Genomic DNA, 24,144 nt, shown 5'->3' on the forward strand with positions numbered 1-24,144 from the left:
TATTACTAGAAAAAAATCACGAGAAATAAGAAATATGAAATACACAAAGTAAGCAATAAGGATACTATATACAATAAATATTTAGAAAGTCTGTTCCAATACCATATTTACATGTGCAGGGATACTGGAGTGATGGAGGTAGATATGTATAGGGATAAGGTGACTGACTAGGCAAAAGGATATAAGATAAACAGAGTAGCAGCAGCTTGAATGTGAGTGAGTGGGAGGGTGTGTAGAGTCAGTATAAATGTATGTGCATTTTATGTGTGAGTTAGCAGATGATGGTGTGTGTGTGTGTGTGTTGGAGTGACAGTGTGAGTGTGTAGGGCCCTGTGAGTGTGCTTCGAGACGGTGCAAATATTGAAATAGAAGGTCAATAAAGACACAAGACAAACTCCGTCTGTGTAGCTATTCTGTTAGCTAATTATCAGGCTTATTGTTTGGGGATAGAAGCTGTTTAAGAGCCTGTTGGTGTCAGACTTGATGCATCGGTACCACTTGCTGTGCGGAAGCAGAGAGAATAGTCTATGGTTGGAGTCCAACAATTTTTCGTGCCTTCCTTCCACACCTCCTGATAAAGATGTCCTGGATGGCAGGGAGCTCAGTCCCAGTGATGTACTGGGCTGTCCGCACAACCCCTTGTAGCGCCATACGATCGAGGTCGGTGCTATTGCCATACCAAGCAGTGATGCAGCCAGTCAAGATGCTCTCAATGATACAGCTGTAGAACCTTCTCAGGATACTATGTATGTATACCAACTGAATATGTAGCTTGGTTTGCAGGACAGGTGGAGTGATAGTACTGATGATTGTGATGATGATGAGGTTGTGTGTGTATAGCTGTGGAGGTATCCAAGTGCTGCTACTTCTGCCGTTAATGATGATTGTGATGTGTGGCTTCCTACCGGCTGAGAACGTAGCCCTGCTTGCAGGTGCAGTGGTATCCCTGGGTCAGGTCATGGCAGTCCTGGGTGACGTTACAGTGGTGGTGGCCGTTGGCACACTCATCCTCCTCTGGGCAGTGGAGGAAGGACCAGCTGCGGTTTCCCTGAGGACACACTCCCTCACTCACACCTGACACACACACGGGGGAAAGTGAGGAGAAGAGGTAACTTGAAATAGTTGGTTATCGGGAGTAGAGAATATAACACTAAATGTCGGACAATAAAGTTGTATTCTATAAAGCTCATATTTTATTCTCTCTCACTGTGTACACACACACACACACACACACACACACACACACACACACACACACACACACACACGATGAGGATCTATTATTCTATCCTATAAAAGGATATTCTCAAGATCTACTTCATTCTGTTCCCCTCACCGTCGAGGCCTCCCTGCTGGCAGAGTCCAGCCCCGTTGCCCCCCTGGGCAGCACACCAGCCACACTGGGGCCAGGCGATGCATTGAGAGCACTGGGTGAGCTGAGCGCACTGGGGGGAGCAAGAGTCCCCAACAGACAGCAGACGACCACACTGACCCGCCTCACAGCGCAGAGGCACGAAGGACGGACTCACACACTGGAGGAGAGGGGGAAGGGAAGAGAGGGCAGAAATATAGTCTTGTTAATTTTTTTAAGCTACAATGCAGAAATATATTCTTTGCAAAACATTGACACAGATATGGCCCTACCCCGCCACCCACACACAGTCTGTCTCCGTCTTACCTGCTGCAGTGCCATGCTCCACACACAGTGCTGCCAGCCCCCGTCTGAGCCCCGGGAGCCCAGGCAGAGGTTGCAGGTGCTGAGGTGGTGGCAGGGGGGCGGGCAGGGCAGAGGAGGGGAGGACTCCACCTGCATGGGGGACACATTGAGCAGGGCGTAGCTGAAGCACGTCCAGTCGTAGGTGGGGTTCACACTCAGGATGCGCCTGGTCTCGCCTGGGGGAACCGCAACACAACTTGTAAGAGAGTAGTTCTCAGTTATTCCAGCCACAACTTAGTCTAGTGGTCTACCCATAGACTCCTGTCCCTAGCATTAGAAGGTGAATGGAGGTGTCTCTCACCGGTGCGTTTGAACTGGCGTGTCCACATGCACTTCCCTGAGGCGGTGCACTTGGGGCAGTCGGAGGCCTCACAGCTGGTTTCAGTACAGTTGCTGGACAGGAAGATCTCTCTCTGGTTGATCCTGCAGTCGTGTTCTGAGGTGCAGCTGACTGTACTGCTGATGCATGCTCCCTCTGGACAGTTGGTGCACCACTTACACTGCAGAGCAGACTGGGACTGACAGAGAGGGGAGGTTAGTGTGTGTGTGTACTGTCTGAGCTGATGTTTGTGTGCATTTGCGTGTGTGTATTACCTGTGAGGGGCTAGAGAAGGTCCTGGGGTGGCGTGCCAGACACTCGCTGCAGGTCTTCAGTCTGCGACACTGGTCTGGTAGACGAGGGGTGGGGGAGCAGGGAGACTGACCAATGGAACAGCCCAGTCTGAGAGAGACAGACAAAACACCATAAAGAGGGAGAGATGGGATAGTTTGTCACTCATTCTGAGATAGGGAAAGAATAAACATGATTACACAAAGTGACAACACCAAGAAACACCTCCAAAATAAAAGACAGTCACAACTTGGAAACAACATAATTCCCATAACCATAGCTTTACCTCTCAGCAGTATCAGAGGCGGCGCAGGTACCCCTGCACCAGACACAGCTGCCTGTGGTGGTGTTGCAGGCCTCGGGCGTGGGCAGCAAGGCACAGGGGTCAGAGGGAAGGGTCAGGGTGAGAAGACGCCCCAGGGTGACCCCGTTGAACCCCCCAGAGAGGAACAGCCGCCCACCCCAGCCCACCATGGCCAGAGACACTGAACGGTTAACCGGCTCGCCCACCGCCGAGTCTGAACGAGAGGAAGGATAATCTCCACATCATCATCAAACTGAGCATATACGCAGTGTTTTGGCTAGCCACATGTAGTGTCAGTCACACAGTTACCTGGCTGTATCCAGGTGTTACAGTTGATCTGGTACAGAGACACTGTGTTGCTGTAGTCCTCCACTCCTGTCCTCCCTCCCACGATCACCATGGTGTCTTTTATCAGGGCTGCAGCGTGGAAGAAACGGGACAGGGGCTGGGGAGAGAGAGGGAGAAAGTGAGAGAGGGAGAAAGAGAAAGAGGGAGAAAGTGAGAGAGGGAGAAAGAAAAAAGAATGTGTTAATATAAGAAAAATGGTTAAGATATAATGACGATGTCATCAATTAAGACCAGCCTGGGAACATGTAAAAGCTGTTTAAATACCGGTTAGTTAGTTGTGAAAGAAGCATGTTCTCGTGGTAAAGCTGCCGTGGTAGTACCTACCTTATTCCCCTGTGAGGGGACCAGTAGGGACCAGGTGAGGTTGGCATAATAGAGACTGTAGAGCTCTCCTGAGGGCTCCACTGTCTCCACGTGGAAGCGGTAGCCTCCGAACACGTACACGGCGTCTGTCTGCTTGTGGTACACAGCCGAGTGGCCATACAGACCTGAAGAGAGGACAGGACACACAGGAGTCAGTCAAGAGACAACACGGGAGGGTTAAGGGTTAATCAACAGACTGGTCAATTATGCAACATCATAAGGGACAGCAGTTTACAGTTCATGGTGTCAGAAATAACTCTTTGCTCCAACCATAATGGATGCACCTCAATCTTTATATTCTATGCCTACTTAGTGGGAGAGGTTCCACAAAAGCTGAGTAGGGACTTTCCAGATTGGCAGGTACTAAGTGAGTTAATGAGTGCAGGTGGAGGTCCTTCTGACCTGTAGGAGGTGTGCCGGTGTGGGGGGCGACGGTCCAGTTGCCAGAGAGGATGTTGAACTCCAGCAGGTGATGGTTGAAGCCGTTCTCTGGAGAGTAACCTCCGATGAGCAGCATAGAGGAGTCCCGACGCACCGTTAGAGTATGACCTGCCACCGGTGGCAGCACTGAGCTCTGTGGGGAAAGAGGACACAGACTAATTGGTTACATAGAAGTCTATAGTAAATTGAATCGTGCGGTGTAGGCTGACAGTTAACTACCAATATTTTATGTTTAGTGTTTTTTTGTTCCTATATTTTCCCAAGTAAGGCAAGATGGTGGATAACTAAAACTAAACAAACCAACTATGACCTTGTGCTGTCTCCACACCAGACTGCTGAGGTTGAGGCTCCACGTGTCCATGGCGACGCCCTTCTGCGTGACACCGCCCACCACCAGCATGAGGTTGTGAGTGGCTCCCTGGGCGTCAGAGAGAGGCTCATGACTGGCCAGGAGGGCAGAGGCGTGGTGGTAGCGGGGGCTGGGGGTGGAGCCTTCCTCCACTGAACTGGTCAGCATCTGAGTCCAGCGCCGCTCCAACACAGAGTACCTGAACCCACCAATCAACACAGAGAGGGAAGAAAGAGAGAGAAACTAACTGATATGAGTTACTTGTCATTTCAAACAATTACAACAACAAAAAAATTGCTGTTTCATAAAAGGCATCTTTAAATGAACGATAATAAAAACACAGCCATTAAAAAGTCATCCCCCCCACCTGTAGACGTTTCCCAGGATGCCCTCTGAGAGAGAGAGGCCTCCATACATCCAGAGGTTCCCCTGGGGCCCAGACACTAGAGAATGGCCCATCCGGTGGAGAAACCTGTGGGCCTGGTTCTGTGGAGGGAGGGGGAAGTTTAACCTCTTGAGTGTAGGGGGCAGTATTTTGATGTTTGGATGAAAAACATACACAAATGAAACTGCCTATTTCTCAGGCCCAGAATCTAGAATATGCAAATAATTGTCAGATTAGGATAGAAAACACTCTAAAGTTTCCAAAACTGTCAAAATATTGTCTGTGAGTATAACAGAACTGATATTGCAGACGAAAACCTGAGGAAACTCCACCTAGGAAGTGCTGTTTTTCCTGAAACCTCTAATATAGTAATAGTAATAGTAATATATGCCATTTATCAGACGCTTTTATCCAAAGCGACTTACAGTCATGTGTGCATACATTCTACGTATGGGTGGTCCCGGGGATCGAACCCACTACCCTGGCGTTACAAGCGCCATGCTCTACCAACTGAGCTACAGGGACCACACTGAGCTACAGGGACCTCTCTGATCCATTGCATGCCTTCCCTCCATTTAAATGGAAGTCAGCCAGATTCATTTTCCTATGGCTTCCACATGGTGTGAACAGTCTTTAGACATAGTTTCAGGCTTTTATTCAGAAAAATTAGCGAAAAAGATCACATCGCGTCATTGGATGGCTGTGTGCCAGCAGAGTTTTGCATGCGTGAGCAGCTTGGAGCAGACATTTTCTCTCTCACTCCTATAGAAAAAGCTACGGTCCGGTTGAAATATGATCGATTATTTATTGTAAAAACAACCTGAGGATTGATTATAAAAAACGTTTGACATGTTTCTACGAACTTTACGGATACTATTTGGAATTTGTCTGCCCCGTCGTGACCGCTCGAGCCTGTGGATTTCTGAACGTAACACGCCAACCAAATGGAGGTATTTCGGATTTTAAAATAATCTTTATGGAACAAAAATAACATTTGTGTAACTGGAAGTCAAAGGTAAGCGATTCATTTTATTGCTTTTCTGACTTTCGTGACCAATCTACTTTGGTGCTAGCTGTTTGTAATGTTTTGTCTGCTGAGAGAGATGTCCTAACATAAAAGCTTGGATAGCTTTCGCCGAAAAGCTTTTTTGAAATCTGACACGCCAGGTGGATTAACAACAAGCTAAGCTGTGTTTTGCTATATTGCACTTGTGATTTCATGAAAATTTCATATTTTTTAGTAATTTAATTTGACGCCATGCAATTCAGAGGATGTTGGAAATGATCCCGCTAAAAGGATGGGTGCGCCAAGAAGTTAACACTGTGACACTCTGTGGTGGGAGTGTTTTTATATATATGTGTGTCCTGGTTCTTACCGCTGTGAGCTGTGTGTCCAGTAGGGTTTCCCAAACTAGGCTGCTGGAGTCCAGAGGGGTGGAGCAGTCAGAGCCGCCCCAACCGTCTGCACATACACACACTCCCAGAGACTAAAACGTACACATAGAGAGAGAGGGTTAACATTAGAGACACACAAGAGACTGCAATATATAGGAACAGGATAAACAAAGAGGAAAACATCAAAACACCAACAAAACAACAATGAGCATTCAAACTGTCTTGCAGTAACAGTGCTAGTGTTTAGTCCCTCTCACCAAGTTACAAGAGCCTCGGCCCTCTGCTAGCCCACAGCCCTCGGGACAGAGGGGCCTGTCGCAGTACGGTCCCCCATACCCCTGAGTACACTGGCACAGCCCCTCGCTGCACTGTGCCCCTCCCTGGCATACGGGTGACCCATCCTCCCCCGCCTCAGAAACCTGGCGACAACGCCGCACCCAGAAGGAGGCGTTGAAACCCTGAGGGCGGTCGGACGAGACGTTGGCCTCAAAGTACACAGAAATCACACCTGGGAGAGATAAACAGAGGGATCAGAGAGGGAATCTTTCAATACTACTCATGATATTTACAGTCAGAAAATAAGTAGGAGAAAAACTTTATTTTAAAACTTTTTTAAAAACGACTAGAAGTTTTAACCTGAAGTGGCCTCCACTGTAATTGGCTGAGTCCGGGTCGTCCCACAGAACGCGCCAATCAGGTTGTGGTCCGAGTGCACCACCCCGTTGCTCAAGAAACGAGGCAGGCCATCAAACACGTAAACGTAGGAGCTCTGTGTGTGAGAGACAGAAAACACATCTCAGGCCATGGGAATGCTGGTGGCTCTGTTCACTACAGCACAATAAACATCAGTCTGTGTTGTAGGAGTTAGTGTGTACTTAGTACTCACAGTGCACTGTGTGTAGGAGTCTGGGTGCAGGGTGAGAGCCACAGGAGGGCACAGCTTGCCCGGCACACAGGGGACCAGGTTCTCAGAGACAGACAGGACCCACAGACAGTGGGAGAGTCCCCCCTTCCCCCCGACGCCCCCTCGCCACCCCAGGGAGGACGAGATGGGGAGTTCAGAGAGGGGTGACTGGTGGGACAGGATCACAGAGCGCCCCTGACACTGACGGAAACAGGTGCCATTATTCCTGAGGAAGAGAGAGTTGTATAAGTGATATGCATTAAGTGAGAGAAATTCAAACATTCAAATGTATAGTGAAGCAGGTTCTTAATTACAGAGCACATAGCAACTAGTTGCTGATGCACAGTACACATACTGTTCTATAAAACAGATCAATTACAGAATGCCTATTATTTTCCCCTTGTAATGCTGCAAAACTAATTTCCTCAAAACTAATTTCCTCACTGGGGATAATAAATCCATCCATCCAGAGTCCATTGTCTGTCCCCCTCACCTGGGGTCTCCGTAATATCCAGGCAAGCAGGATTCACAGTGTGGTCCCTGGGTGTGGTGTGTGCAGTAGCATTGGCCTGTCTGATTGTGGCAGAAGCCCAGGAGGGGGCCTCCATGGCCGTTACACTGGCAGGGCACACAGCCCCCGCCCCCGGCCAGCGCAGAACCAAAACTCCCTGGTCGACAGTGCTCACACTGGAGACCCATTGTCCAATCTGAGGAGATGGAGAACGGAGAGCACATTAACTAATTAGAGAAAGTTACAACTTTTGAAATTAATAAACTACAGTCGTGGCCAAAAGTTTTGACAATGTGAAAATTTAAATGTGTCAAAGTATGCTGCCTCAGTTTGTATGATGGCAATTGGCATATACCTCAGAATGTTATGAAGAGTGATCAGAGGAATTGCAATTAACTGCCAAGTCCCTCTTTGCCATGCAAATTAACTGAATCCCCAAAAAACATTTCCACTGCATTTCAGCCCTGCCACAAAAGGACCAGCTGACATCATGTCAGTGATTCTCTCGTTAACACAGGTGTGAGTGTTGACGAGGACAAGGCTGGAGATCACTCCGTCATGCTGATTGAGTTCGAATAACAGACTGGAAGCTTCAAAAGGAGGGTGGTGCTTGGAATCATTGTTCTTCCTCTGCCAATCATGGTTACCTGCAAGGAAACATGTGCTGTCATCATTGCTTTGCACAAAAAGGGCTTCACAGGCAAGGATATTGCTGCCAGTAAGATTGCACCTAAATCAACCATTTATCAGATCATCAAGAACTTCAAGGAGAGCGGTTCAATTGTTGTGACGAAGGCTTCAGGGCGCCCAAGAAAGTCCAGCAAGCGCCAGGACCATCTCCTAAAGTTGATTCAGCTGGGCACCACCAGTACAGAGCTTGCTCAGGAACGGCAGCAGGCAGAAGACTTTTGGAGCCACTTTTCTTCAGGAAAAACATCAGGGACAGACTTATATTCTGCAAAGGTATAGGGATTGGACTGCTGAGGGCTGGGGTGAAGTAATTTTCTCTGATGAATCCCCTTTCTTATCGTTTGGGGCATCCGGAAAAAAAGCTTGTCCGGAGAAGACAAGGTGAGCGCTACCATCAGTCCTGTGTCATGCCAACAGTAAAGCATCCTGAGACAATTCATGTGTGGGGTTGATTCTCAGCCAAGGGAGTGGGCTCACTCCCAATTTTGCCTAAAAACACAGCCATGAATAAAGAATGGTACCAAAACATCCTCTGAGAGCAACTTCTCCCAACCATCCAAGAACAGTGTGGAGACGAACAATTTCCTTTTTCCAGCATGATGGAGCACCTTGCCATAGGGCAAAATGATAACCAAGTGGCTCGGGGAACAAAACATCGATATTTTGGGTCCATGGCCACGAAACTCCCCAGGCCTTAATCCCATTGAGAACTTGTGGTCAATCCTCAAGGGGCGGATGGACAAACAAAAACCCACAAATTCTGACAAACTCCAAGCTTTGATTATGCAAGAATGGGCTGCCATCAGTCAGGATGAGGCCCAGAAGTTAATTGACAGCATGCCAGGGGTCTTGAAAAAGAAGGGTCAACACTGCAAATATTGAGTCTTTGCATCAACTTCATGTAATTGTCAATAAAAGTCTTTGACACTTATGAAATGCTTGTAATTATACTTCAGTATTTCATAGTAACATCTGATCAAAATATCTAAAGACACTGAAGCAGCAAACTTTGTGGAAATTAATATTTGTGTCATTCTCTGTTATGAATTTGATGTATAATGACTAAATGATGTATACATTTAAAGTAATGATAGGACTATATCTAAACAAATTCTACCCTGTCTCTGTATAATGATGAAGAATGTTTGTTCATAAGAAACGAGGGACTGTTAGCAGGCAAGGAACTGTGGCAGACAACTTGTGACCACTGTGAAACTTATAACAGGGAAGGAAGTCTCCCCACCTAGGGAGGGGAGAAACCTTGGGCTTGCAGTAGATTGTGTAACATGATTCCAAGCAGGATGTGATAAGCGATGTATGCGTAGGAGAAGACTTGTAAACTATATTGTCATTGTCTGAGAGGAGGGACATTTATGACGAAATGGGAGATATATAAACCAATGTACATGATGATTGGTAGAGCTCTCGTAAATAAACGTAAATAAACGTTGCTGACTATTGTAGACTCTGTCTGTTTCATTTCAACAAGAATCTTACAAATTCTTGGTAGCAGACCGAGTAGTTTAATTGAAATTCAGTTTATGAATATTGAGAACATAATTCTCTTAACATTCTCAAAACGTTTGGCCACGACTGTATATTTTGTTTTTCTGGTCATCTTGGGGTGTTGCTGTAATTTTTCCTTTTTTGGGCTGATATTTATGTTTGTCTCACCCTGGCAGTGGTCACAGATGCCTGGGGCAGTGATACAGGTGCTGTGGAAGTTACAGCCACAGTCCACGTCACACTCCACCCCGCTCAGCACCAGTGTGGCTGGGTCAGATGTCCAGCCCAGGGAACACTCACACTCGAACCGCGGGCTGCCGCTGCACTGGCCCTCACGACACTCATTATAACAACTGGAGCAGAAAGAGAGAGGTCGGATTTAGGAGAATAGAGTTATCCAGAGAACGAGACATAAAAGCTAGTGGAAGGGAAAAGGGCTTGTCATGATAGGGAGGATGAGAGGGAGGGAAAAAGAAAGAGCGACAAGGAGTGAAATGGGGAGAGAGAGAGAGGCTCACGTCTGGTTGCAGTGCAGGGTGCCGTCCCCGGTGTAGCCCCTCTCACAGTGGCACTCAAAGGAGGTGGGGGTGTTGACACAGGTGGCGAAGGGGTGGCAGCTGTGGAGGCCCAGCCTGCATTCCTCCACATCGGGACAGCTGGGGTAGGACCAGACTGGGTCCCTCTCCCCCTCCTCCATGTGCTCCAGCTCCATCTCCATCTCCATGGGCCGTGGAGGGGCCAAGGTCTGGGGCTCAGGACTAGAGGGGGAGGAGGAATAACAAGGTTCAGCATTACATCCTAATGCAGACAGGTGGTCTGGTATTGACATGGTAACTTCACAGGCAGGTCCAGTGTACGTAGGCATTAGTTACACTGGACCTGCTCAGATAATGATTTTTTCCATCACCATAGCCCGTTTTGTGGGCTTGTCCTCAGTTGAAGTCAAACCTGGGTAAGTAAGCATTTTGAAGTGTGGTAGTTTGCTGGTCATCATACCTGGTAGCCCGTACTTCATCGACAGCCACACTGCAGTTATACGCAGAGGGGTCGTCCATCCCTCCCCAGTCTCCTCGTAGACACCTGCCGATGGTGGGGTTGTTGTAGTCTCCACACCAGCCGCACTGAAACGTCTGGAGACAGTCTGTACAGGTGACCAGAGCTGAGCATTGCTTACACTGGGGCACAGAGTGAACACTGGAGTGGGGGAGAGAGGGATGGAGGGAGGATTGGGGGAAGGACGGAGAGAGAGAGAGAAAATGTTATTGAAAGTTGTTGGTACATAATAGATTCTAAATAGGAAAGAGAAATAAGATTAAACTGCTGACTACAGGAGTTCAGCTCATTGGTTCTAATGGTTTACCTGTCATACCAGTCCCTGCACTCTCCGTAGGGATACTTGGTGAGGTAGGCAGCGAAGTAGAAGCAGGCCTGGGCCGACTCACACCACGCACACTGACTGGAGTTAGACAGACACTCTCCACACGTCCTCCTCCTGTTTACAGAGGTGGGGAAGGGGGAGAGAGAGAGAGAGAGAGAGAGAGAGGTGGAGAGAGTTACATAACCTAGAAGTAATTGCCCCAAGCAACATTATATTACGATGAGCCTCACAGTGGGTACTCACTGGTTGCAGACTTTAGGGCACCCCTCTGGGTCGCGAATGGATCCATCCAGTCTTCCCCGTCGGCTGCATTGGTAGTCACCCTTCTTGCTGGAGTTGATCTGCCACTCACAGTAGTGGTCCTGTCGGCCAAAGATCATAAGAGTCAAAGGTCTATAAGATCTATAAGGGGAGTATAAAACATATAAAATGTTTTATGAAGCTAATGGCAGTGAGGTGTTCTGTATGTTAAATACCTGAGTGCAGGCGGAGCAGTCCCTGTACTCCTCACAGAGGGTGCATTGTGGCGGGGCCAGCAGCAGGTGGCGTTCCCCTCCCCCCATGTCCTCCGGGCAGGGCTCCAGGTCAGGCAGTGCACGGAACAGACAGCGGCCCAGAGATGGGCACCAGCCACAGGACTGGTCTGACAGACATGCCAAGCAAGACTGGTACCCCGAGCAAGAGCCAGAACGGTACGGCTCCAAGAACAGGAAGGAAATCTCCTACAGAGAGAAAGAAAGGAGATCCAAAAAAAAAAAAAAGAGATCGAGAGACAGTGGGAGAAACAAACATCTTCAATATTGATGTTAAGGGTATTGAGCCTCAGTATTACTGTGAAAACCTTTTGTTTATAAAATGTGTAATTGTCAGCTGGTACTCACACTTCCGCCGGGCAGAGCGGTTCTGTTCCAGGTCAGGGCCATCTCACTGGTCTGTCCAGAGCCTGAGTTGTTGAGGTATCCCTCGGCCTGGACCAGGTAGCGGTTCCCCCGGGTCAGGTTGGGAAACAGACGACCAATGTCAGGACGGGACAGCAGCTTCGTCTCCTTCTCCTGGTGAGCTGCCCAGCGACCTACCACCTCCTTCTGAGTGGAGGAGGAAGAGGGAGTGAGAGAGTTCAGTAAAACAAATTACAGGCTGGATATACTCGTATCTCTCAAAAAATGTGTAATGTAAGCGACCATCTCCCGCTCTTTCTCCCTCGCTCACCAGTTGCAGGGAGTTGGGTCCAGCAGCCATGCGGGCCTCAAAGTGTAGCCTCTGTATCCGGGCCCACATGGAAACTGTCTCGGTGGGAGGGGGTGCAGGTGGAGGGGCACCCCACAGAGGGTGGATGAAACCCCGGAACTGCAGGGTGACATCCATCTCTGTGGTGGGGCTGAGGATGATGGAGGTGCTGCGCAGGATGGACACCTGAAGGAGTGGAGGTTCAAGAGGGATTGGATGGAGGTGTTAGAACAGACAGCAAGGTACAACATGTCAGAAGTCAGCAGCATTACATTCAGTCAGACAAGACTGTGGGCTTCCCAAACTATCTTAAGCAGGGTGGGAGGAGGGTAAGTATTTAGAGGGGCTTTAGAGACACAGTATAGCTAGAAGTACAGGTAAGGTGCTACAGTGTCCTTGCAAAAGAAAGTGGGGGTACGCCATACCGGTAAAACACGGGCCTATCATAATAATTCAAACAAAATGTCAAGAAAACTGTAGGCGACTACTCCATTATTGTTCATTACCGCATGTCAGAGGCATGAAACATTTGCGAATGGACTTGAAAATAAATTGGTGGTATTAGCCTACACTCCAAAATGTGATGTGGTTCGATGAGAACACTGACATTTTGACAAGCCAGCGTTAAGTGGCCGACACCAGGACGCGAGGACGCATAAATTATTGCCTAATGATAATCGCCAAATGTCATTACACTTTTTGGTGTTTTGTGTAAAAGATGTCGCTTTCCATTCACCACTGCTTGGAGGCTGGAACTATGTTGAGAGTGGATGAATGTGCCTGGATAACCTAGTAAAAGGATCCCTTTGAAGTGATTGTTTGACAAATCAGATGAAAACATCATGACTGGTTGTGTTTGTGAGGGTATCGAACCCACGAGTCACACAGGACCACAATACTTGGCGGTAGGGTTGTCACGAGTAGTACCAGTATACTGATACTCAGAGGTATTGTGGCATGACACAAAACATGGAGCGGAGTAAATGTTCTGAGGAAACAGTCCTAATGTTGGAAACAAGCAGTCTGATGTCACCCAGAATTCAGTTTATTTTCCAAGCTATAACATACAATCTACATACAGTAGGTTTTTTAAAAGACCAAAGAGTTATGTCTGCTTTGTGTTTTCCTTTTTGCCATGGAAAATCAGTTATAGTATTGCGATGTTGGCAACGTGACAATCCTACTAGGCGGGGCCTCTGTACCTTGTCAGGCTGGGAGTCATTGCGGGGGTGCTGGAAGGTGAGCAGGTGCAGTCCCGGGACATAGTTCTCAGTGCGACAGGAAAGGAGTGAGGTGAGGAAACGGGTACGCTCCCCCCACCAGCCATACGCCCCTGAGATCTGGTCCACACGGCAAGCACTTTGATCTGCAATACCGAGAGGGAAGGGGAGCTCATCAAACAACACACACAGTACCAGACCTTAATCTTACAATACTTTTCATTTTTATTTAACTAGGCAAGTCAGTTAAGAACAAATTCTTATTTACAATGACGGCCTACCAGAAGGCAAATTGCCTCCTGCGGGGACAGGGGCTAGGATTAAAAATAAATAACAAATATAGGACAAAAGACACCACTACATAAAGAGAGACCTAAAACGACAACATAGCATGGCAGCAACACATAAAAACACAGCATGGTAGCAACACAACATGACAATATGGCAGCAGCACAAAACATGGTACAAACATTATTGGGCAAGAAGGTAGAGGCAGCAATACATCACACGAAGCAGCCACAACTGTAAGTAAGTGCGTCCATGATTGATTCTTTGAATGACGAGAAGGAAATTAAACGCAGCGAACTGAAAAGAGGAGCGACCCAGGGATGTGCTTTGGGGACCTTTAACAGAATGTGACTGGGTGTATGTGGAGGATGAGGGCTGCAGTAGATATCTAGCGGGGAGCCCCAATTCATGGTCCCTCATGTCTTTTTTCTCCTATGCATTCTCCTATGCATTCTCCTATGCAGCTTTTGATATTTGTAATTCCCCTCCTCCCTCTGTGCATCTCACCTGACACAGGTAGGCAGGACTCGTTCTGGACACACCAGCCCAAGTCACCGGGGGCACGGGGCAGGGAACCTGGAGCCCCACTGAACACCAGGCAGGACTGGCAGTCAGACAGAAAGCGGGCCAGGCCCAGGCACCCTGTGCTGCCACACTGGAGAGAGACAGTTAAACATTGCTTTTATCCATGTATCCAAGTTAGATTGTTAGAAGGTGGATGGGGAGGACAGATTGAGGAGGTGTGGGTTGAAGATGGAGAAAAAGGGATGGAAAAAGCAGAGTGTTGGATAGGTGTGTTACCGGGTTGGTGGGTTGGTACTCCCGACAGCGGCCCTCACACCAGCTGCATTCTGGGTTCTTCAGACACATGCTCTCGTCTGGTGCCTCGGCACACACAGCATCCTGACACACACAGAAACGGACAGTCAAACAAAGATACACACACCACAGCAGAGCTCTCCAACCATGTTCCTGGAGAGCTACTGTCCTGTAGGTTTTCGCTCCAACCCTAATACTAATAATTTGCTGGTTGATAAGATGAATCAGGTTAGTTACAACTGGGGTTGGTGTGAAAACCTACAGGAGGGTAGCTCTTCAGGAACAGGGTTGGAGAGCCCTGCAACACACTATACTGTGAACTACCACAAAATTGTGCACAAGAAATACAATGTTAACAAGTCCTGCGTTCAATCCCCAAAAAACATTATCACTGAAAAACATTATGCTTCAGGAGATGAGAGAATTGCAGTTTCAACCATCCTCTCCATCCCTCCCCCTTCCTTACTTCTTGACTCACCCGGTCTCCTGGGTCGCTGCTCACGAACAGTGGAACTTTGTACGCCACCAGGTCTCCACGGGCAATACCACTGTAACCCCCGGCAACCAGCAGCACCCTGCCCTCCATCACAGCAGCTACATGGGAGTACCGCCCTCTCACAGCCTCTCCTCCTGTACGAAAAGAGAGAGAGATGATTCAACATAAAGCAACATGAATATGTCTGTGTATGAGCGAGTGAGAATGTGTGTGTGTGTGTGTGTGTGTGTGTGTGTGTGTGTGTGTGTGTGTGTGTGTGTGTAGGGACTCACTGTGTTGGAGGCTCGACCCAGCTGACACCCACTGGTGACACCCCAGGTGGTAGAAGAAGATTTCCTCATCATAACACTTCTCCTCCTGGTAGTGGATGTGCACATTTCCCCCTGAGAGAGAGTGAGCAAGTGAGTGAGTGAAAGAGAATAGGGAGAATAAGAGCAATATTAGAGGGAAAAGGGTCTGGACAGCAAACAATTGTATGAATCCATTCAAGAGGTCTCCATCCCTATCCTATATTCTCTGTGATCACCATCTCCATCTCTACCATACGTCCCCCTCACCATAGACCACCATGTAGTTTCCGATGACGGTGGCTGAGTGGAAGGCTCTCTCCCTGGGGCCTGTGGCTGGGAAACGGGAACGGAAAGAGGTCCAGAACCTCCGGTCCACGTGGAATACATCTGTGGAGTTCACACGTACACTGAACCTGAGGGGGAGAGAGAGGCAGGAAGGAGGCAGATTATTTGATACAATAGAAACAGTCCAACGTTAACACAGACACCTGCTGAGACACAAATAGATACCAACACTACTGGGAATCCCACGGACACTGACACTTGGAGAAGCCAAGAACCTGTTCTTGCATTACCAAATAGCATCAAACACACGACACAGTGTACCCCCAGTGTGTACTTCAACGTTGATAATAAACACACATCACCATCAGCCCCACAATCCCCTCCTCCAACTGTACCTGGCAGTGGTAGGCCTGTGGCCCCCGTAGACCAGCAGGGCCCGGGACGGGGGGTGGAACACCATGGAGTGGCCTGCTGTGGCAGGGGGCTTCCCCCCAGTGGGCTGCACCGCTTCCCACACCCCAGACCCCCGCAGACCAAACCGATACAGAGATGACGAGAACATATCCTCTTCCGTACGACCTGCAGAGGGGAGAGGAGAGAAAGATTACAAGAGCACGTATTCACAACAGATAGGCACAATCTTAGGATAGAGTGAAGTATTGAGACAGTGACACATTTGTTGTTGTTTGGGAGCAGTACTCCAGCACTTTGGAATTCAAATGATACAATGGGCTACGAGGTTAAAGTACAGACTGACAGCTTTAATGAGGGTATTTTAATCCATATTGGGTGAACTGTTTAGATAGAACAGCACTTTTTGTACATAATTCCATTTTGTACATAATTCCATTGTGTGTATTAAATACGTCAAAAGTTTAGTATATGGTCCAATATTCCTAGTACACATTGATTACATCGAGCTTGTGGCTTTATAAACTTGTTGGATGCATTTGCTGTTTGTGTCGGTTTTGTTTCAGATTGTGCATCCAAATTAAATTAATGGTAAATAATGTAGTGTCATTTTGGAGTTACCTTTATTGTAAATAAGAATATAATGTTTCTTTAAAAAACTTCTACATGAACATGGATGCTACCATGATAACTCATAGTCCTGAATGAATCGCAAATTAGCTGTTGCAAAAGCAGGATCTACTCTTCCGGGCGTCAACACAAAACACGACATACAGTGCATTCGGAAAGTATTCAGAACCCCTGACTTTTTCCTAATTTTGTTCCGTTACAACCTTATTCTAAAACTGATTAAATAGTCCCCCCTCATCGATCTACACACAATACCCCATAATGAAAAAGCCAAAACAGGTTTTTATGAAGGTTTGCAAATCTATTCAAAAAAAAAATTCTGAAATATTACATTTACATAAGTATTCAGACCCTTTCCTCAGTGCTTTGTTGAAACACCTTTGGCAGGGATTACAGTCTTGAGTCTTCTTGGGTATGACGCTACAAGCTTGCCACACCTGTATTTGGGGAGTTTCTCTCATTCTTCTCTGCAGATCCTCTCACGCTCTGTCAGGTTGAATGGGGAGCGTCACTGCACAGCTATTTTCAGGTCTGTCCAGAGACTTTTGATTGGGTTCAAGTCCAGGCTCTCGCTGGACCACTCAAGGACATTCAGAGACTTGTTCCGAAGCCACTCCTGTGTTACCGTGGCTGCGTGCTTAGGGTCGTTGTCCTGCTGGAAGGTGAACCTTTGCCCCAGTCTGAGGTCCTGAGCGCTCTGGAGCAGGTTTTCATCCAGGATATCTTTGTACTTTTCTCTGTTCATCTTTCCCTCGATCCTGACTATTCTCCCAGTCACTGCCACTGAAAAACATCCCCACAGAATGATGCTGCCACCACCATGCTTCACCATTGGGATGGTGCCAGGTTTCTTATAGACGTGACACTTGGCATTCAGGCCAGAGAATCTTGCTTCTCATGGTCTGAGAGTCTTTAGGTGCCTAGGCAAACTCCAAGCGGGCTGTCATGTGCCTTTTACTGAGGAATGTATTTTCTCCACAGAGGAACTCGGGAGCTCTGTCAGAGTGACCATCGGGTTCTTGGTCACTTCCCTGACCAAGGCCCTTCTCCCCCGATTGCTCAGGTTGGCCAGCTCTAGGAAGAGTATTGGTGATGCCCAACTTCTTCCATTTAAGAATGATGGAGGCCACTGTGTTCTTGGGTATCTTCAATGCTGTTTAGATTTTTTGGTACCCTTCCCCAGATCTGTGCCTCGGCACAATCCTGTCTTGGAGCTCTACGGACAATTCCTTCGACCTCGTGGCTTGGTTTTTGCTCTGACATGGACTGTCAAATGTGGGACCTTATATAGACAGAAAATACATGTTTTTTTTAGTTTAACTAGGCAAGACATTTTAAAACAAACTCTTATTTACAATGACGGCCTACACCAGCCAAACCTGGACAACGCTGGGCCAATTGTGCGCCGCCCTATGGGACTCCCAAACGCGGCCGGTTGTGTTACAGCCTGGATTCGAACCAGGGTGTCTGTAGTGACGCCTCTAGCACTGAGATGTAGTGCCTTAGACCGCCGCGCCACTCGGGAGCCCGAATCATGTCCAATCAATTGAATGTACCACAGGTGGACTCCAATCAAGTTGTAGAAACATCTCAAGGATGATCAATGAAAACAGGATGCAGCTGAGCTCAATTTAGAGTCTAATAGCAAAAGGTCTGAATACTTATGTAAAGTTGTAAAGTGTTTTTAATAGATTAGCAAAAAATTCTCAAAACCTGTTTTCACTTTGTCATTACGGGGTGTGTAGATTGATGAGGAACATTATTTATTGAATCAATTTTACAATAAGGCTGTAACATAACAAAATGTGGAAAAAGTCAAGGGGTCTGAATACTTTCCGAATGCACTGTATATTATCTCTCTGATTACAATGAAGAGCAAGACGTGGCACTCTGTTCTGGGCCAGCTGCAGTTTAACTAGGTCTTCCTTTGCAGCACTTGACCACATGACTGGACACTAATTAAGAGAAGACAAAACTAGAGCCTGCACGACTTGCTTTTTGGAATCTGAAATCTAACAGTACAGCGTAAAATAGAAAGTTAGACGCAAATATCATAACCCCAAGACATGCTAACATCTTACCATTACAATAACAGGGGAGGTTAGCATTTACTCTAACTTTCTCACTCATCATTATTCACGATTAATTCAGGATTTTCCGTAATCATTGTAGCATCCACATTAATGGAGAAGTGTTTAGAAACATATTTTACAAATTCAGTGAACAACATTGTATTTCAATAAGTTATTTACCTCCAAATATGTAGAGATAGTTGTCCACTACAGCTGCTGCATGGTTGGCCACCCTCGGTGCCCCGGGCGAATGGGATTGGCCGAGCTGCTGCCAGTCATCCTGGATTGGGCGGTACATCCAGACGTCACTGGCTAAAGCGCCGCTCGCGAGCTCTCCTCCGAAGATAACCATGTTCCCCTTCCACTCTACTGCCGTGTGGGAGTGACGAGCCGCCTGACAGAGGGAGAGGGGAAAGAAAGAAGGGAGAGAGGAAGAGAGGGGTGATGAGAAGAGAGATGGCAGTTGGGATAGGGTGAGCAGGAGGAAGGGAAGGATGAGCGGAAGTGGGAACAAGAAAAAAGAGAAAAGGGAGGGGTGAAAGTGAAGCAGTAAGATAGGGAGTGTTGTAGAAATTAGTTAACAGGAGAGGGAGAGAAAGAGAGATTTTTAGGAGCATTGGTTTAGTCCAATGAGTCCCATTGCATCGCCGATGCATTTTGAACTAACCCCTTTTAGTCTGTGTGATTAATGGGGGCGAAGCTAGAGTGGTATTTGTGAGACAAGGTGTAACCCGAAGGGGCCTGGGGCCGGGTCTTTTATACAAAAAAACCCTGTAGAGTCCGAATGGTTTGGGCTACAAATTATTAAAAGATGAGAGTCACATGAACAAGCACATGTAACATGTTTTGCTCTATTACGCTCACAAGCTACAAGAGAGTTGTTAAAACAGAAGGGGTTATTCAACATAGAAGATCATAGTGAATCCCAGGACATAGTGTCTATAATACTGTAATAAGTTCACATACTGTAGTTGCTGTCACAAACTCCAAACAGTTGTCACTGACAATTTCTGTACTTACAGCATTCATATAAATTCATTTATCAGGTTTTTGCTTTGGCTGACCTTATTTGTTTATGGACATTTGTCAATAAAACACATGAAAGTAACTGTTTATGTCAAATTGTTTTGTGTTCAACTTGTAGCCCTGGTTGTCTTGAAAAGAAAATGGTAAAACACTTTATTGTAAGGCTAAATAGAAGGGCTGGACATGTAGTTTCATGAAAGTCAGATAAATGAAAAGCCGATTTTTGCTGGGATCTTGAATAAAATATCAAAGCATAAGATAAACACAGGAAAGAATAACTAAAGAGAACAGTCTTTGACATATTTTATTAAGATGGCATTTCTGGCATGCACTTACTGGGGAGTGTCCATAAGATCTGTTCTCCCATTGGTTCAAGCTGAAGTTGTATTTAACCAGGTCCCCCAAAGCTCGGTTCAAGTCAAACCCTGAAATATCAAACAGCCCCAACCATACAGAACCAGTTAACCAATTACATCATGACATACATTGAATGCCACAATGATTACTATGCAGAGCCAGTTGTCTAACAGCAATAATGTCAAGGTCTTCTGTGAAGCCATGTGCTCGACTCATCTAAACTGGGATAATGTTAACCAAGCCCACCAATACTCCTGACTGGGTCGATATCGGGTCTAGTTAGACAATGAATCAGCACATAAAGTGAAAACAAAACAAACCTAACACTCTGACTTGCAACACCCTGCTAACTAACAACCCTAACTAACAACACCTGAATTAGAATGGTATACATTATTGGTATACCATGGGCATATATAATACATGTTTTTATGTCAAATGGGATCCACCACTATATAAAAAAATTAACAAACAGTTGTTCAAGTGTTCCATCTCACCTCCAAACAGGTACATGGCTCCAGTGGAGGACAGGTATACCCCAGCAGAACCGGTCCGGGGTGGCATGTAGGGGTCGGCCCCACTCACCTGCCACCACTGCCCTGCCCCACTGTCATCACGGAGACCCAGCTGACAGCTCTGGCCCAGGAAGTCTGAGCTGCAGAGACAACGCTCTCCTCTCTGAGAGGAAGAGAAAGGAGAAAGAGAGAAGGAGAAAGTTTGAGAGAAATCAGCAATCAACGATATTACAACATGTGAAGGAAAGGAGGGTCATTCAACCCTTATTTATGTTCCTGCACTGGTTTCCCCTTATGTGATTGAACTCAAACGTATACCCTGCTTAATAATTAACTTCTTAGGCAGTCTTGTACATAGGTTCCCTCAACTAGCTGTCTCCAGCATCTCAGTTGGCTGTCCCCTTTCAATCCACGACTAACTCATCCAACCTTTGTTTTATTGCACTGTAATAAACCAATACGTTGTCTGTATGTTGCCAAAAAGACTGCAGTTTCCAATATGGATAATAAAATCTCCCTTCCCCTTCTTACCTTGTCACAGGTGCCATGCAGGATGCAGGCCTGGGGACATAGAGGGGTGCTGCAGTCGGCTCCTCCCCAGCCCAGATGGCACTGGCACAGGGACGAGGCCGTATCACAGCGCCCGTGACCTCCGCAGGCCCCAGGGCACACAGAGAACGAGTAGGTGGCATTGAAGCCCAGGAGGTTGTAGTTGGCATCACTGAAGAGGTGGAGCAGCATCTGGAGGGAGGAGAGAAAGGATATGAAGGGGGCAATGGACAACTGGATTACATTTTTTCCATGATATTGTAATCGATTCAGCCCAACGAGTCAGAAAAGTCAAATTTGTGCTGAAATCAAATTGAGGCCATGGAAACCTGTCAATAAATCCATCCATTTAATGCTGGTATGAAGTTTCCCCACCCAAATGCCCAGCAGTCTGAGGTTGATATCTGACATCTCAGAACATGTCTAGTTCCGCCTTCCATAGATAATGATGCGGTTACCTTGCCAGACTTGGCTTCTATGGGCTGCGGCAGGGTGTTGCCACTCAGACTGGCCAGTAGAGGGTTCTGGTAGGAGTCTCCATCGTAGACGAACAGGTAATCATACGTGCATTCGGTCTCCATGAAGGTAAAGTTTAGGACGATACGGTAATTGCTGCTGGGGGCTTGGAGAGAATACAGGTAAGAAACATCAGTCTGATATAATTTAGAGTACACTTAATTTGCTCGACACAGGATTTTCCTTGGCATATCTTGAGACCCATGTATTCACATCAAACTGACAATCAACTATGACAACTAATCTATCAACACACACTGTCCTCACAGCACTTCCTACCACTGTCTCACTCACCTTTGACGAGCCACTCGCAGTTCCCGTTTACAGAGTAGTTCCCTGGCCCGTCTGTGACGTACCCTGGGGGGCCCCTGAGCACCTGTCTGTGGCCCTTACAGTCTCCTGCCCAACACCCAGGGGCTACAGCCACCAGCAGCAACCCCAGCAGGGGGACATGGAGGAGGGAGGCCATCCTCTCCCCCACCTGGAATAGATGGAGGTGAAGAAGATGGGGTTGTCCGATTACCTCGCTAACAAGCCGGGAACCTAGAAATGGTTCAAACAAGCAATGCAACTTCAGTGAGATGGACTACATATGCAAAAAAATATTTTACAAAGAAGTTGCATTTCAATATAGGCAAAACTAGAGCATATTTCATCCTAGATGTCACATCAGTGCTGCATTCTGGTTACAGCACCATATTTACACAGTCAAAAATCTAAAACTCCACAAGATAGGCATTAGGCAATAACTTCCAATCAAACTAAATACATACATATTACAGTAACATTCATAAGTAACCAAACAGGGTAAAAAAAATGTGCTGGCAGGCAGAGAACATATTATTTAATTTATGTCGATGGCAGAGTGACAACTTAAGGAATGTGCTTTTCATATGAGCCTAGTGTTATTACTGTTCCAATTATTTCTGTCTCTAAGAAAGGTAAATTAATGATTCACATTTTGTAAAGTCACAACAGTCAGAGCCAGAGGTGATGTTGTAAACTGACAACATTGTAGAAGATTCTGTCAATATGATAGAATCTCATTCATTTGAATTTCAGACATGTACAAATTGTTTCTATTTACACTTCTCAAAACATTAAGACGTTTTCAATATAGATATTCAGAGCTAATCATCATCGCAGTTGTTCTGTCTATGGGTGCTGCTCGGTTTCTGGTTTACTGATTAGCAAACATCTCAATTGAACCACGTTTAGCAAATAATTTTTAAGAAAAATAAACGTATATAACTTATAGGTAAATGCCCGGAAACCGTGAGCGAGTAGTTAGCTAACGTTACTAGTAGCTAGCCAACGTTACTAGTAGCTAGCCAGTATCAAAACAATGCTAACTTTCCGCAGACAAATCATAACTAGCTAGCTAACGTTAACGGTTATTGCTAAGGCTAGCTAACGTAATATCATTAGTTGGCTAACGTAAACATAATAGCTAAATACAAAAGTTGTATGTTGCTAGTATCTAGTTAGTTATAACCAGCTAGCAAGCGAGTATTGAACGTTAACAGCAAATTCCGCTACGCTAACGGTAGCTATCTTGAAAGAGATAACGTTACCTAGTTAAATAAATACCACACTAGCAGAGGACCGTTAGCTTAGCCTTCCCATGCATTCGTAATACTCACCAGATCCCGTGTCTCCGTCCCTATGATATTCTACATTGTCAGTGAGTTATGAGCGACACAAGGCAAAACTGATTGTGAGATAGCTAACGTTAGCCAGCAGTGGCTACCAAAGAGGGTCGTCGGACTCCAGCACTGGACTCCAGTCCCCGCCGTCCTGAATCCCAGACCACCCTCCGCAGGGGCTCGCGCTTACTGGACTGCTGCTAGCCAGTTAGCGAGCAAGCTATTTCCAGATGCAAAAGCGCAGCCATCTATTCAATGGTGTTTAGCTAAATCATAATACTAATGAAATATATCTGTCGCAGCTTCAGACACATCTTCATAAATTTGCCTAAGCACACTAGCCAGCGTGAAATGTTACTTAATGTTTGTTGTTTTTGTACATGGCAGCCTCCCACACAAAATGCTCATCTTCTTTCTCTAAAGGTTTATGGCAGACTTCCTCTGTACAGGGTATTGAAACAAAAAAATATTTCATTGTATTCACTGCTTCTTATTTTTTTAGGTTTTATTGCAGACCACACCTATTAGTGTATTGCCGCCACCTAGTGTATGGGGGTGTTGAAACAAAACACATTCCGTTGCGGGAAAATGGGAGTGGGGACCGATATCATGCAAAATACCAAAAAAACATCCCAGTCACAGATTTCCTCTCTGTTTGCGCTGTGCAGTCGATAACCAATGCAATAAACGCTACAAAGTCCACCTTCTTAAAAAACCTCTACGGATCAGTGTCTGCCCAGCGGGACGGTTGAGCTAACTAGGCTAATGTGATTGTCATGAGGTTGTAAGAAACAAAAACAATTCCCAGGACATAGACATATCTGATATGGACAGAACGTTTAAAATCTTCTATTTTTTTATTATTAATTTTACCCCTTTTTTCCTCCCCAATTTCG

At 46.5% G+C, this 24,144-nt stretch overlaps 1 protein-coding gene across 5 annotated transcripts in view; it reads right to left on the reverse strand.

Moving 5' to 3' along the window:
• Positions 1 to 24,144, reverse strand: part of LOC118367668 (multiple epidermal growth factor-like domains protein 8) — a 40,461-nt gene that overhangs the window by 7,848 nt on the left and 8,469 nt on the right. Inside the window, exons 1-38 of one of the 5 annotated variants that reach the window (XM_052494755.1) lie at positions 23,246 to 23,714; positions 21,897 to 22,083; positions 21,545 to 21,708; positions 21,069 to 21,278; positions 20,520 to 20,700; positions 20,002 to 20,090; positions 18,820 to 19,033; positions 15,922 to 16,105; positions 15,509 to 15,654; positions 15,224 to 15,334; positions 14,922 to 15,085; positions 14,438 to 14,539; positions 14,144 to 14,291; positions 13,331 to 13,494; positions 12,111 to 12,314; positions 11,783 to 11,986; positions 11,378 to 11,623; positions 11,145 to 11,263; positions 10,884 to 11,015; positions 10,520 to 10,717; positions 10,042 to 10,281; positions 9,692 to 9,876; positions 7,310 to 7,523; positions 6,799 to 7,042; positions 6,549 to 6,681; positions 6,170 to 6,420; positions 5,894 to 6,004; positions 4,500 to 4,618; positions 4,094 to 4,331; positions 3,745 to 3,916; positions 3,304 to 3,467; positions 2,941 to 3,076; positions 2,614 to 2,845; positions 2,312 to 2,438; positions 2,019 to 2,235; positions 1,679 to 1,893; positions 1,337 to 1,532; positions 906 to 1,074 (exon numbers count right to left, since the gene is read on the reverse strand). In XM_052494755.1, coding sequence (XP_052350715.1) covers positions 906 to 1,074; positions 1,337 to 1,532; positions 1,679 to 1,893; positions 2,019 to 2,235; positions 2,312 to 2,438; positions 2,614 to 2,845; positions 2,941 to 3,076; positions 3,304 to 3,467; positions 3,745 to 3,916; positions 4,094 to 4,331; positions 4,500 to 4,618; positions 5,894 to 6,004; positions 6,170 to 6,420; positions 6,549 to 6,681; positions 6,799 to 7,042; positions 7,310 to 7,523; positions 9,692 to 9,876; positions 10,042 to 10,281; positions 10,520 to 10,717; positions 10,884 to 11,015; positions 11,145 to 11,263; positions 11,378 to 11,623; positions 11,783 to 11,986; positions 12,111 to 12,314; positions 13,331 to 13,494; positions 14,144 to 14,291; positions 14,438 to 14,539; positions 14,922 to 15,085; positions 15,224 to 15,334; positions 15,509 to 15,654; positions 15,922 to 16,105; positions 18,820 to 19,033; positions 20,002 to 20,090; positions 20,520 to 20,700; positions 21,069 to 21,278; positions 21,545 to 21,708; positions 21,897 to 22,071 — 6,518 coding nt within the window. In that variant the 5' untranslated portion in view covers positions 22,072 to 22,083; positions 23,246 to 23,714. Of the gene's footprint in view, positions 1 to 905; positions 1,075 to 1,336; positions 1,533 to 1,678; positions 1,894 to 2,018; positions 2,236 to 2,311; positions 2,439 to 2,613; positions 2,846 to 2,940; positions 3,077 to 3,303; positions 3,468 to 3,744; positions 3,917 to 4,093; positions 4,332 to 4,499; positions 4,619 to 5,893; positions 6,005 to 6,169; positions 6,421 to 6,548; positions 6,682 to 6,798; positions 7,043 to 7,309; positions 7,524 to 9,691; positions 9,877 to 10,041; positions 10,282 to 10,519; positions 10,718 to 10,883; positions 11,016 to 11,144; positions 11,264 to 11,377; positions 11,624 to 11,782; positions 11,987 to 12,110; positions 12,315 to 13,330; positions 13,495 to 14,143; positions 14,292 to 14,437; positions 14,540 to 14,921; positions 15,086 to 15,223; positions 15,335 to 15,508; positions 15,655 to 15,921; positions 16,106 to 18,819; positions 19,034 to 20,001; positions 20,091 to 20,519; positions 20,701 to 21,068; positions 21,279 to 21,544; positions 21,709 to 21,896; positions 22,146 to 23,245; positions 23,715 to 24,144 lie in introns of those variants that run through there. The other 4 variants (XM_052494753.1, XM_052494751.1, XM_052494752.1 and 1 more) reach the window with 4 other exon arrangements.

The sequence above is a fragment of the Oncorhynchus keta genome, chromosome 34 (genome assembly GCF_023373465.1).
Source record: "Oncorhynchus keta strain PuntledgeMale-10-30-2019 chromosome 34, Oket_V2, whole genome shotgun sequence".
In the NCBI taxonomy this organism is placed as follows: domain Eukaryota; kingdom Metazoa; phylum Chordata; class Actinopteri; order Salmoniformes; family Salmonidae; genus Oncorhynchus; species Oncorhynchus keta.